The sequence below is a fragment of the Gymnodraco acuticeps genome, unplaced genomic scaffold (assembly GCF_902827175.1).
Source record: "Gymnodraco acuticeps unplaced genomic scaffold, fGymAcu1.1, whole genome shotgun sequence".
Taxonomy (NCBI): Eukaryota; Metazoa; Chordata; class Actinopteri; order Perciformes; family Bathydraconidae; genus Gymnodraco; species Gymnodraco acuticeps.
The window spans coordinates 795,192-809,306 of NW_022990392.1; the positions used below are offsets into that span (position 1 = coordinate 795,192).

At 41.3% G+C, this 14,115-nt stretch overlaps 1 protein-coding gene across 2 annotated transcripts in view; it reads right to left on the bottom strand.

The window, feature by feature from the left end:
- The window catches only part of LOC117551615 (zinc finger protein 507-like), a 31,106-nt gene extending 17,549 nt beyond the window's left edge, over nucleotides 1-13,557 (bottom strand). The window contains exons 1-4 of one of the 2 annotated variants that reach the window (XM_034224544.1): nucleotides 13,432-13,557; nucleotides 7,721-9,937; nucleotides 6,418-6,535; nucleotides 6,145-6,253 (exon numbers count right to left, since the gene is read on the bottom strand). In XM_034224544.1, coding sequence (XP_034080435.1) covers nucleotides 6,145-6,253; nucleotides 6,418-6,535; nucleotides 7,721-9,934 — 2,441 coding nt within the window. In that variant the 5' untranslated portion in view covers nucleotides 9,935-9,937; nucleotides 13,432-13,557. The remainder of the gene's footprint in view (nucleotides 1-6,144; nucleotides 6,254-6,417; nucleotides 6,536-7,720; nucleotides 9,938-13,431) is intronic. The other variant, XM_034224545.1, reaches the window with a different exon arrangement.
- Between the last annotated feature and the right edge of the window lie 558 nt (nucleotides 13,558-14,115).

Below are 14,115 nucleotides of genomic sequence, written 5' to 3' on the forward strand. Positions count from 1 at the left end.
GCGTGTGGACGGAAGACTTTTTTGATAACAATTGCGGTCCGTTTGCGTTATTGTCCTCGTGTGGCTCCAGCCTTAGACACAAACGCCCAGCTAACACTTTTGTGTGAACACAATGGGGAAGTTCTAACAAGAGTTGGAGGGAGAAAAGCAGTGTGTGATAGAGGCCCGATTCAATCTGGTACCTAAAACTTAATTTACTCACTTTGACTCTGCGAGTACTGTTTTTGCGTTGAAGTGGAGGGTCTGCCCATAAAGGGCTGTTCCAAACCAACAAGTGGAGAGTGGGCGTTGTCTCCAACAGGAATTTCTTCAACCCTCAAACAGGAAGTTATTCTTACACATTAAAACACAAATTTTCCCTCAGTCTAACCCAGAGGTTCCCAGTACGTCGACCGCGGGGGAAATGCTGGTAGATCGCGAATCATTCATAAAAAAACCCAACTCCGTTAAAATAGACAAAACAGGTTTTGATCCCTCCTCCCTTGGCCCCCCTGCCACTTAATTCAGGAGTTTACTTGATTGATAGAAAAAGCGACCTATCGCTTTCCAGTCTGTTAACCCAGAATGCAAAGCAATACAAAATCAGTCAAGTGCCGGGAAAACTCAAATTAAGTTAAAGAGACAAAAGACAAACAACAAAATGAGTGCGGGACCGAGCAAGAAGCTAAAGACATACCACTTCCACCCAGAATGGGAGGAAGAATATGTTGTTGTGATGTCACATTCAAAGGTTATTTGCCTTATTTGTAAAGCAAGCGTCGCTCTGCCAAAGAAAGGTAACGTGGAGAGGCATTATCGGAGTGTTCACAAGGCATATGACAGCGACTTCCCTCCGAGTAGCGAGTTGAGAAAGAGAAAGGTCATGTATTATTGCTACACAAACATTATCTCGCAGTCTTAGTGTCGCCAACTCGTTTCTAACATGCAAAAAGACAAACAAATGCGTCTATGGTCGGTGTATTTTTTATCTTTCCAATCGAGACGAGATCTCTCTCCCCCGTCTGTGCGCGAGGGGGCGGGGCAGTTTACACACACGCAGCTGCTACATGCAGCAACACACGGCTGGGATGGCGGAGAGAAGCGCTCCAAGGTGTGGTTAAATGTTACCCGTCTTGAGGCGGACAATGCTCGTTACCAAAAGTGCAATAAGTGTTTAGCATGTAAGGGCGGTAACATGAGCAATTTGTCTAAACATTTATCAAAAGTGCTCCACATTCAGACGCAGGAATGCACCGGGTTCGACTGTCTTTCTTGTAGCTCTGTAGCCCCCCCATCCACGAGTAACGTTTCCACGTCAGGTGTTATGCTAGCAGCAACACACGCAGTTAACTCAATGATACAAACATGGGTTAATGATTAGAGGAAACTGAGTTATTTATTTAGTTAAAGTTTCAGCTATTCTGTTTACAGTCTGTCATCAGATTATTTAATACGATTTGTTAAAACATTGTTGTTTCTTTTGATGTGAAATATTATTTATTTTATTTAAATAAAAAGCAATGTTAATTTTGTTCACAATATGTTAAGTTAATTTAATAATATATGTATTTTTGAATCAAGTATTAATCTTTATTGTCTTCATTGTTTCCACATGCCTAAAACAACCTCAAGCTAAATCTAAAAGTTGATGGCTAAATAAGAACGCTTGAGAAATTGTGCAAGGCATACAGTAATAGTCCGAATAGTTGATTAATCGTTTCATTAATCGATAGATTAATCGATTATCAAATGAGTCGTTTGTTGCAGCCCTATTGTAGTTATCCCATGTATAAATAAAACGTGTTATTCAGCAACCCTTGCAATTTGGGATATTATTTTGGTTGGTAGACCTCGGTGAGCTGGTCATTTCAAAAGTAGCTCACCAGCCAAAAAAGTGTGGGCACCCCTGATCTAACCCCTCGATTCCATCGGGTCTGTCTGCGTCGCGTCACGGCTGCGCCACGGTTTTGGTCCGGGCTCCTCCGGCGTCATACCCTACCGGGCGCGTTTCAGAAGCATTTCAGAAGCGGAGCGTCTTGCCTGCCGGCTCGCAGTTTTTGTTGATTTGGGCATATTTCCTGGACAGGCTACTTTGTACAGACAAAGTTAATAATAATTGTAATATCCCAGTTATAAACGACATGAATCAAAGATGTGTTGCTGTATTTTAGTGGTAAAAAAATGCATTCATCATCATAAATAATTTACACAGTGCCTGTAAACCGGAGGAGAATGTTGGCATTTCTCCTCCTACTTGAAAGACTACGGAGGGATAGGGTCTGCAACATTTTATTTTGGGGATGGGCTGGATGCTCTGACCATTCCACTTCCTGCCCGGCGCCTCTGCAACGTGTTGAAAATATACTTGCATCCTATTTTGAGCGGAGCCCAGCGTCGAGACGCTTCTGGGACGCTTCTGAGCCGTAACGCGGCGCGTCTGGTGGCCGTAACACGGCCGTAACACGACGCAGACGGACCCGGTGGAATCTAGGGGTAAGTTTCAAGTAAAACTATAGCTTATCTTCCAGTGCATTATCGTGGCCTTTAATTCATTCATTTACATTACTTTCATTCTTTAAATGCAGTTGGTGGACACCTGATTTGGCAATCAAAAATACCACGCTTTTAATTCATTTATTCAATTAAAACAGCATTTGATAACTACACTATTCTGTAGACCCAGTTTATCATTTAATATGGAATCCATAGGCTTGTATTATTGCCTGTATTATATACTTTGAGTGTGTCTGAGTGTACAGGGAGCTCTGTGCTTCGCTCAGCATCAGCAGGTGTGTACTGCCATCTAATGGACATTTCTGAAATGACAAGTGCATCTCAGACAGACTGACAACTACTTGGTTATCTTACTCTGCCTAAAACAGGAGCTAAAATATAAAAATGCAATATTCACTAACAAAGACTACTACACAGGAACCAACAGGATCAATTAACGATAGAGCCAACATTTTTAAAAACATCATGAAATGTACTTCTAATATGCGGAAGAGAAATCAAACTGGACAGCAGAACTCAGAGTGTAGTCTAAAGAGGCAGGATAATGTGTGCAGGATAATTAACACAGATGTATGTAAAGTTCATAACTAATTTGCAACAGATTAAAAAATGCAATCAGTCCCCAAAAAATACGCAATCAGCCCCACTAAAAACACATAATAATGTCTTCACCACTAATGTGCCATCCTTATACAGTAGCTAAATGTCATGGGTAATTTCAGCAAATATCATTAACATATTTAAACAATAATTCAGAGAATGAGTGCAAAAACACTTTGTTGTATCAAACTCAAAAAGAAAGGGAGAATAAAAGTCACACAAGGTCGAAGCTACAATAACATCTATTGGAACTAATGCCAACTGCAGATTTGAATATTACATAAATAAATATTGTAATAACACGGTACTATGTCCTGTAGCAACAATAAATGGAGCGCAGGTTTAAGTATATTGTTAAGTAAAACACATAAGAGCTCATTGTATTTGTGATATTTAGGAAGTTTTGATACTATGAAGACCAATTTCAAATCACAAAATTAAAACTAATATATACAAAACTGATAACTCCCTATATACTGTATGCTTTACTCCAGTGAAAAAACTGAAAATCATCGAGTGCATGAATTTTGAGTATTTGATAAATTATTTATAATGTTCATGTTCTTGTTACATGGGTACTTAATAATTTACATAGTGTTATTTCTCTTGCACACACACACATAATCTGCCTATAAACAGCTGTGTACGCATGACTCAACTCTGGGACTGATTTATGATGGCAGCTTCAATTTCAAACCAGTTCCGACATATTCAAACGCACAGATTCTCCGAACGCCAAAACATTCTCCATTCCCTCGCCGTTTTCGATTAGCAAAGGGTAAAACATTCATGGAGTCATCGTGTAGCTTGTGAATGTAGAGTTATTTGAAGCTGTATAAATAATGGAGGTATGCTGTCTTGCAATCAACTCTCCCTCAATTGATTCTATGTTGTTTTACTACATATTATTTTCTACATTTTCTGGTTGTGGGATTAAAGTCAGTGTGGCTCCAAATAAGGGAAGGCTGCTCCACCTGGGTGTCTCCATTGATTTGAGATTGAAATACATTAGTCTAGTTAGTGTTACAGAGGGAGGACGGTGGCTTTTCAATGTGTGTTCTTGTCCATACTAGTGTCTTTGTGTCTTGATACCCCTTTTCCACCAAGGTGGTAACAGGGCAGGTTTGGAACCGGTGAACCCTTTTTCGTGTTTCCACTGCAGCTTTCAACCCAGAAAACTGGTTAAACTCGAACAGACTATCTTCTCAACCCGCACCAAAAACCTAAAGTCTTGAAGGTCAGAGGCTGGTGCGTGATTAGTCTAAACAACAACTGTTCATGCAAGTACGGCAAAGAGTAGAAAGTTGTTACAGAAGCAAAAAGTCCCAAGACCACCAACCAACTCATAACCACCCGAATTGATGTCTTACAATACTGAAGGTTTAATTAAAAGATTGGCCGAGAAAACAAACTGTCATTACAAAACAGCTTCACTGTCAGTTCTGCCAAACTCTCCCCCTCGATGCATATTTCATTAGGCTGGTCATAAATATATATTCCTTGAGTTAAGACATGTCTAAACGCCAAATATAAAGGCGCCACCTCAAGATTAGGATGGATGGCAAAGCTGTTAGTTTGCCTGTTGTGCTCTAGCTGTGTCCTAGGATCTAATTAAATGTTGTCTAAGTTTGTATATTGTTGTACAGGCCAGTGACCAGGAGGTGGCACAATAGGTCATAATATCATATGCATCACAGCCAGAACTGTGATAAAGTAAATACAAATGCATTTCAAAGAGGACATATTCTTGTCATTTTCAGATTCATATTTGTATTTAGTGTCTCTCCTGGGACATGTCTCCATGCTTTAATGTTCACAAAGCTCTTTATTTTCTCATACTGCCTGTGCTGCAGCACCTCTTTTCACCCTCTGTCTGAAACCAGAGCCCAGTCTGATCTGATTGGTTAGCTGGCCGGCTCTGTTGTGATTGGTCAACCGCTTAGAGCTGTGTCTGATAAGTCCCACCCCTTAGCATATCTTGTAAAATGTGTTGGAGCACTAGCCAATAGAATTGGCATGTTTTTTAAGGGCATGTTGTATGTCATTGCTTTAAATTACATGGAAAAATCACAATGTTAAATGTATTGTCTCTCACTAACCTTTGTTACAAAAACTCATTCTTAAATTCTAAATGAACAATTATCCTACTTCGGTTGACAAGCAATGGTAACCTTTAAATGCTTTTAGTTTACTCCTGAGTTTAAAAGTCCCATGTCATGCTTTTCTGGTTATTACCCGTCCCCTTGTGTGTTATGAAGGTTGTTCTACATGTAAACGGTCTGCAGAGTCACAAACCCTCAAAGTACACCCTGTAGCGAGTAAAACTCTAACACAGAAAATACCTGTCTATGCTGCCCCAGAACGCCTCGTTGGAGATTTCTCTTTTTCCATTTTTTACTTCCTGGGTACAGTGACGTAACGACGACCAAATGGACCAATTTGTGGAGCTCCTCACACACACTCACTCAGCCTTATCTTTTCTCAGGCTGTTGTGAGTGTGTGTGTGTGTGTGTGTGTGTGTGTGTTCAGGCTGAGTTCTGCGGTGTCTCGCTGTCTTGCAAATCCCACGCAGCAACCAGGAAACGACACCAGTAATCCAGCTCACACTGTCCGCTCCTCGAGCCTCAAAGGGCGAGCAGCGAGCCCCGCAACGTCCCACCAACACGGCAGCCAGACCTCACGCAGCATTCTCATCTGTTTGTCATTACTGGTGTCATTTTCTGGTTGCTTACAAACGCCATTGTAACACATAAACACATCAGAGCACACTGGGCTCACAGGGAGGGGGGCAGGAGCTCCAACAAGGCGTGTAGGACAGAGAGTGAATACACATACTATACAGAGATGCTGTATGAGAAACCATTGTGAGTTTGGAACATTGAACAATGTAAATCTATTCTAGTAGACCTCAACAATGGAATTATGATCAGTAGAAATGGCCATGTCATGGGACCTTTAAACATTTAAGACTACCTTCAGGAAATGTAGACATTTCATAACTGTTCATGTTTTTTTATTACTTGCATTTAGTGGTGCATTTTAACAACTCACCGATAAGGCTTGTCAGAGTTATGAATCCGACGGTGGTTCCTCACGCCGACATAAGTGGAGCTGGTGTAGTCGCACACATCACACTTATACATATTCTGCACACCACATTCTGTAAGAGAGGACAATTCATTTAAAAATGAAATGAAGCATGTGGCAACACAAGGAAAAGTCGCATTGGAGAGCAAACTGGTTTGTGTCATGAAATGATTGAAATATATTGTAATCATTTCTTACCATCCTAACACATAATGGGGTTAGGAAAGCAGATCTTACCATCATCTGTGACCCGCTCAGCATCCTCCACCATGGAGACAGTTTCAGTGACGGGGGTGAGGCCGGACATGTCCTCGCTGAAGCTGTGCTGCTCCCTCTCATGGCTCCTTAACTGACTCTAGGAAAGGGAAACACACATATCCAGCATGAGATGGCAGTACATGCCGTCAACTACCCAACTGCAAACTTATGAGGCTGGCCACTTGAGACGAGGAAAATTAAATACAGACAAAACATGATCATTCATAATGGTTTCCCCATTTATCGAAAACATTTGATTTTGCCTCTGTAACGTGACAAACTAATGTCTTCTATTGAATAGTCCTTACACAGCAATATATCAATAATCAGATTGATTTTAGAAACACAATATGGCCTTTCCCTGGTTTAAAATCAATCAGAATACTTTTTTTTTTAAATTTATCCCAGGGGAAATGTTGGTTTAGTGACAGTTGCTGCATTTTAGAGTGAAATAAAATATAAAATGTAATAAAAAATATAAAATAAATAAAAAATATATGATGAAATAAATATATTAACAAACAGAAAAGGTTACAGTAAAATATCCATCAAAATGTTAAAAAAAATGGATGTCGTCTACATATTATTGTTCCACCTGGTATCTGCAGATTTACCACTGCTTGGCAATCAGTGCTATATACGACATTCAGAGTGCACGGCTCTCTCCTCTGACATCACAAGCAAACATGGGAGTGGTTGGAAGCACTTCAACTGCTACCAAAAGCTGACAGTGTCAACCTGAATGGGAACCAGAGGGTTGGCATTATGCTTTCGTAAGAAGAGCAGTACGTGTTATACGAGCGCAGAGCGACGGCGATAAGCTAGAAGTTAGAATCTGCTCAAAATGCCATTACACTTATATTTTTCAGATTATTTTTTTTACGCTATATTAGTATTCTGCATGATGTGTAGAAGGTCAAATTATTGTGGTAAAATGACCAAAATAAGTTCCTAAAACCCATCAAATCTGTTTCTTTCCTTTAACCAAAAGCCCAAACTCATTAAGACATGGAAATTAAATGAGTAAATGTACAAACTGCAGGTTTTTGGAAATATCTACACCCTTCTACCCTAAGCCAGCGTTAAAAAAAAATCTGGGAATACATAAAGAATGTCCCCAGACAGGATAGGGCATCTCTTTCTATTTTACTATAATGAAGACCTGGGAGGCCAATTCAGAGTACAACATCAGCTGTTTCAATGGCTTCTATAACGCTAAACATTATAATATACTATTAAACAATCGTACAAATGAAAAGCTGTGTGAACGTTGTCTCCTCACCTTGTAGTGGAAGGCATCTGGGCACTGCTTGCACTGGTACATCCTGGTCTTGCAGTGGTGTATCATGTGGCTCTCCAGGTCCTTGCTGTCTAAGGCGATGTGCTCGCAGATGGGACACTGATAGGGCTGTCTCTGCCTGTGCACCCGGAGGTGCTGTTTGATGTACCCCTTATTGCCGCTGCTGTAGCGACACAGGCGGCACCTGTACGGCCTTTCATTTCCGGGGATGTAGTCCACCAGTCCCCCGTCAGAACTTGCCACCAACCCGTCCATTCCGGGAATGCTACACATGTAGCTCCCCGCTCCGTTTCCTGTCCCCACACTCTCCACAGCTCCGTTATGGAACTGAGCGTTGTCCTGAAGCTCCTTTAAGATATCCTCGTCGGAGGCGTTCTCGTCCGAGCGTTCTCGGAGTCTCTCGATGACGGTTAGCAATGACAGGCTGATTCCCGCTTTAGTGGCAGGGCCCTCCTCGTCTCCCTCCCCCAGGCACAAGGACCCCAATTCTTCTTCTCTGGCCTCGCCGTGAAGCTCTAAGTCCAACAGAGCTGCGGTCGTCTCCGCGTCAGAAGTCCTCTGTGTCTGGGCTGTGCTGGTCCTAAGACTTACCTTTGTGCTGAAGGGGGGGGGCTCGGTGGTCCTCATAGGCATAGCTACCAGGACCTCAGCCGCCAGAGAGTGCAGGCGCAGAGACTCAGAATGTGTCCTCTTTCGACCAGCTGGGGGAATGTTTTCATCCCGTGGAGAGTCGCTACCCACAGCAATAGACGGTTTAAAATCTGCTACTAAAGGTATGCTGTCAGGAGTGCTACCCAGAATGCAGCTAGACACTACTTCACCCTTTGCAGCTCCCACATGGCCCCGCTCCTCATTCGCATCCAATGAGTTATTCTCCCTGTCCACGTGCGGGCTAAGAAGAAGCGGGTTGGTCGCCATGACGGAATCCTCAGCTGAAGGAAGGCGTTCCACGATCACGTTGATGTGTCCGGCACTGTTGGGACTGCTGTTGATGATCTTCTGTGCCGATGACAGTAAGCTGTCCGTGACGAAAGCGCTGTTGTGGTGATTATCGATCTCCACCTTGGCGTCTGCCTCCGTCGTCACCTGCTCCTCTTTGATAGGGTACACGCTTTCCTCCTCTTCCATTTTCAAACTTTCTTTGAGATCGGAAACTGGACGATTCAAGGCGTCATGTTTATTCTCAGCATTCATTGGCTCGCAGAGCTGGAGCTTGAAGGCAGTGGGCAGCTTTTGGAGGCTTTTATCTTGAGGAACTGGTGAAAGAAAGACTATTTCCTCTCTGGTTGCAGCACTGTTAGGTGCAGGCTGGGACTCTTTCCTTGAGGTATTGCTATCTTCACCCTCGAAGATTGGATAAGAACAATCCACCAAGCCGGCATGCTTCCAGGCGTGAGTTTTGAGCATTCTCTGCTGACTGCAAACATAGCTGCAGATCAGACAGCGATACAGCCCATACTCCTCGAAGCTATACCACTTCTTCTTCTGCGGGAGCTCTTTTGAACCGTCCAATGGGCTACTATCGTTCCAGTCCCCATCCTGCGTTCTTAAAACCTCCTCCTTGCCCTCGCTGTAGGTATCAGACAAATTGCTCGTCAGGTTTCCTCCGTTGTCGAAGTGCAGCCTGACGTGGGCCTCCAGCTGCCCCTGGTCTCTACAGGTGAAGCGACACTCGGAGCACATGAGGATGAGGTCACTGTGCTGCTCGTTGTGGTGCTTAAGGTGCTCTTTCAGCATAGGCAGTGTCTGGGAGAGGTAGGGGCACAGGCTGCACTGATAGCAGGTCACCGTCCGTTTGTGGTCGCCACTGTTGGGGTTGTTTGACGCCTCCATTAATGTGATGTTGTTGTTATGGTCACCTTCTATTCGCACCTCTTCTGCGTTATCCTGCACCTTACAGTTTCTCTTAACTTTCTTTACAGGAGAGCCACCTCTGCTCCCTCTCGCCCCCTCCTCACCTCCTCCCCCTCTTTTCTGTCCCGCCATGGTGCAGCGACGCTGGGGCCGCTTCTCCACGATTTTGCTGAGCTTCTCGATGACCTGGATTAGAGAATCTGCCGCTCGTTTCTGCTGAAGACTCTGGGAGGCGTCTTCCTCCACAGCATGCTGGGCTACGGGCTGAGAGAGAGATCCCAGTGCTGACGGAGCAGAGGAGGAACAGGTGGTGGAGGAGGAGTGTGTGATGACCTCCTCCATGACCTGGCAGACAGCAGGGGAGAAAGACATTGTTAACTGCTTGGAGTTATAGATTGTGCACTGGATTTAAACAGATTGATATACTGAAATGTATGAACACATTATTTAAACTCACAAACAATGTCAATGATTTTTAAGACGTAGGTAACGTGGACCAAATTATCCAGATGATTTTTAAATCGATTATCTGTCTACGTAACGTAAATGATTACTTTGTTTTAGTATGGGATAACATTCTAAGAAAGGAAAGTCCTCCTCACAGTTTGTCGTAGTGACAATGACATCTTCAAATTGCTTGCTTTTCAAAGTTATCAGTTTACGATAAATTAATAATCGACCATTTTTGCAAGCCTTAACATTTAAGTATGTGTGGATGCTTGGTAGATCAAATAATTATTGTTATTATTTGAATTATGATTAGCGAAACAGTTACACATTTTCTTATGGATTCATTTCATAATATTAGATATTGTCAAGCATCTATAGAAACGACGAACAATAAGAGTTTGTAACTCACAAGGGTTAATATTGACTTGACAAAAAATTGCTTTGGCTCACATTCACATTTTAAACTATATGTTGTCAACCCTTATCTTAACTTTGCAATTAAAGAATTCAGTATTTCAAATCAAGTAGTCATGGTGACTTTTGAAAACGTATTTTACATTCATATTCACTACGTTTCTGTTCTGCTTCTACCACAACTTACACTACTGTGCGTTGCAACATTTTAAAAGGAATTTAAGTAAAAGGCATTGCGAGCATGTTTTCTAATGCCATGCATTTACATAATGTGTTATGTTGCTGTACTGCACCCTAAGGCCAGGCTGATGAAATAGGGAGAAACGTTTGCAAACACATGTTGCATGTTAGCAAACTGTATGCTTGCTTATAAGCATGGAAGACTGTGTATTTTGAGAACTGATCATGTGATTTCATGTTTCACACTTTTTATGTTTATCAAAGCACTCTTTGTGCGGCTCTTTGTATCAAACGTTTTCTACAGTGAAAGTAAAGCATTTCAAAATCTAGCTAGAGTCTAACAGTGACTCTATTTCTAGTATTGACCTTTCTATTAAGGGGGGGGTAGTAGTAGTAATCAGCAGCGAACCGCTTCAACACGTGTATTTCGGTTTATTCACTGCATTCATTTTGTTATTCTACCGTATTGTTGTTTTATAGTTATTTGTTAATGTATATAACCCAATTTATGTTCTTTGAAATTGAAAAGGATATTGCATTGTGTTTGTTACTTTCGTTGCAGTTGTATATGTCTTAAAGTGGACCTATGATGCTATATTTGAATAATATATTGTAGGGCCATACCTATATAAAACATGTCTGCAAAGTTTTTTTTTCAAAATACCAAACAGATCATGCATTTTAGCCATGACTCATTTCGCTCCATTTGCTCTTTTTTAGCCCTGTTTTTGCAGGGGCTGAATCTGTGAGAAGTCTTCTTCGCTGCTTTTGTGGCAGACTACAGCGCCACCTACAGGCCTGACATATGTACTACAGCGTCTCCAGCGCTTTCGAGTGGCAATGGCCGGCCGTGGCCCAACCCCACATTCCCCTGATAGGTGGAGAGTTGGCCATATAGGCGGCGCTCCTCGTTCCTGACGTCAGAGAACTTTCAAATCTGTATCAGTCTGTATCAGATCCGTTGCAGCCCCGTTTTTAGAAATGTGGGTATGGAGGAAAAGAGAGAGGGTTGTGTTTTCTGACACTTTAAGTGTAATTTGGCTTGCCTTCCTATATTTTATGGACATGCTTTTATTTTGAAGGAGAGTTAGCGCTGTTGACAGGAAGTTGTCGTTGCTATGGAAACAACGTGACGGAAATTAACGGAGAAAAGTCATATCTACATATAAAGATGGAGAAAGTAAACGATAAAGTGTATGGTTAAGTGTTAGCACCCCCCGAAGAGGCACAAGCTCTTACGTTGATATTGAAGATTTTAATCAATTCAATAAAAAAAACGAATAACGAAATTGAAACCCGAATAGTACTACAACGAATGAATATTCGGATATTCGGGTACAGCCCTAGAAAATAAGATGTCTTTTTTCTTCATTTTTCTATTTTACAGTATTTAGTGAGGGAGTTTATAAAAGGGAAGTAACACAAAAGACTTGATAAGCGTGATAGCTTAACTCATTTAATATAAACGCTGTCCTTGCAAACATGTGCATTTGTTTACATCTCAGCTTGAGGGAAAGTGTCACAACTCCTGTGGTTAAATTCCTTTTATCTGTGAATCCAAAACTTCCCTCCTCCTCACTTTTTAACCTCAAACTGCCTTCCTCTTTTCCTACTTCTGCTTCTGTATGATGATCAAAACAGTAAAAAGGATACACATTCAGAGAAGGGTAACCACATGCAATAGTTGTTATGAAGCTATCCTCCAGCTTCATTCAGAAATATGTGAGCGAAGCTACACAAGTACTTGAGTAAATGTACTGTACTTAAGTCAAATTAGTATTTGCATTTTATGCTACATTGTAATTCTACTCCACTACAATTCAGAGGTAAATATTGTACTTTTACTCCACTACTCTTACATAGTACCTACATAGTTACTTTACAGATATGGATTAATAAATATAAAAAACATATAATCAACTCTTAAGTAAGACCTTAGTTACACCTGGAATACATTCACATGCTACCTAGCAGTAATACAAGTTCCACATGTACAAGTTTGATAAACAAATGAATACATCAAGGATTATAATGAAAATATACACTACATATGATTCTGAAATGGGGCAATCTGCATAACGAGTAGTACTTTTACTTTTTTAAGTTTATTTAGAGATCAATACTTTGGTACTTTTACTTGAGTAACATTTTGAATACAGGACTTTTACTTTTAACAGAGTATTCATACACTCTGGTATATTTTACTTTTACTTAAGACCAACATATGTACTTATTCCACCTCTGAATAGCACTTTTATTGGAAACGCCCTCATCAACGCATCTTAAACCTACTAAATTAACAACTTATAGTCAGATAACAAAGTGTGTCACTTGTGGAGATAGCAGCTAGGCGGTGGTTCATATGGTTCACTTTGTGGTCAGTTTAGCCTCTCTGGACTCTCATGAGGTTCAGCCGGTTTCAGATGAGCACCTGTTATGTCAGAATCTAAAAATATTTCATCCACTCTCAGTCCCCTGTAGAATGAGGGGGACAGCTCCTACAGAAACCTCGAGTAGCAACTAGGCTAAATGTACTACTGTTAGCTGACATGCTAATGCTGCTACGACAATCAAGCCAGTTCAACATGAACAAATACATTTAAGTAAACAGGAAACACTATTAGCTTCACAGTTAGCTTCATAGCCTGCTGTTCAAACACAAACACACACACACACACGAGTCCACACACGTTGCTAGCACCAACACCCACAAGTACAAGGACATTTTTACTGTGTTTTCAGTTAATGTGTGACGCAGAAGCGCGTGGCTCTGTTTTTAATAAAGATATACTCACTGACACGGAAAGGCTCGATGCTCTTTGTCCTCAACACATAAAACTGCTTTGAATTATTCGTCAGCCATAAAAAGTGGCCTCCCTTTCTCCCACATTGCAAAATGGCGAGGATGGAATATCAGTCACGTGACCTGGAGTTTGGTCAGGTGACCAATGCGGACCGCTGAATGACAGGTTCCCTGGTGATATCTTCAAGTTCTGCTCGTAAAACACCGCGTCGTGTTTTCGAACAAGGAAATTATTACGTTTCCGAAATGATTATCATCTACTGCGCAGTTAGGCTACAAAATCAGACATACAATGTATACACAGACAGTAATCAAGTATCATTTGGAGCAGGATTAAATCAAATCAAGGATTTTTCAAACAATTTGTCATGACTTTGAGGGGTTTGAGTGAAATTGTACAAATAAAGTGCCCAGTATTGCCATTGCGAATAAAACAGACACAATTAAAATGAGGAATAATGTAACCAAGTAAGATGTATGCTCTTAATTATTGATATCATTTCAAATTATTATCGAGCAGTGAGTTTTTTCAAAAGTGAATAGCTTTCTTAATGGGCTTTACTTAAAATGCCCAAATTAAGCTTTGGGTGTAGTTTTTTCTATACATTTTATTTGTAAATGCACCCCTTCTATGTCCTCCCCTAATAAAGCTGCATGGCCTATAAACGTTAGCATG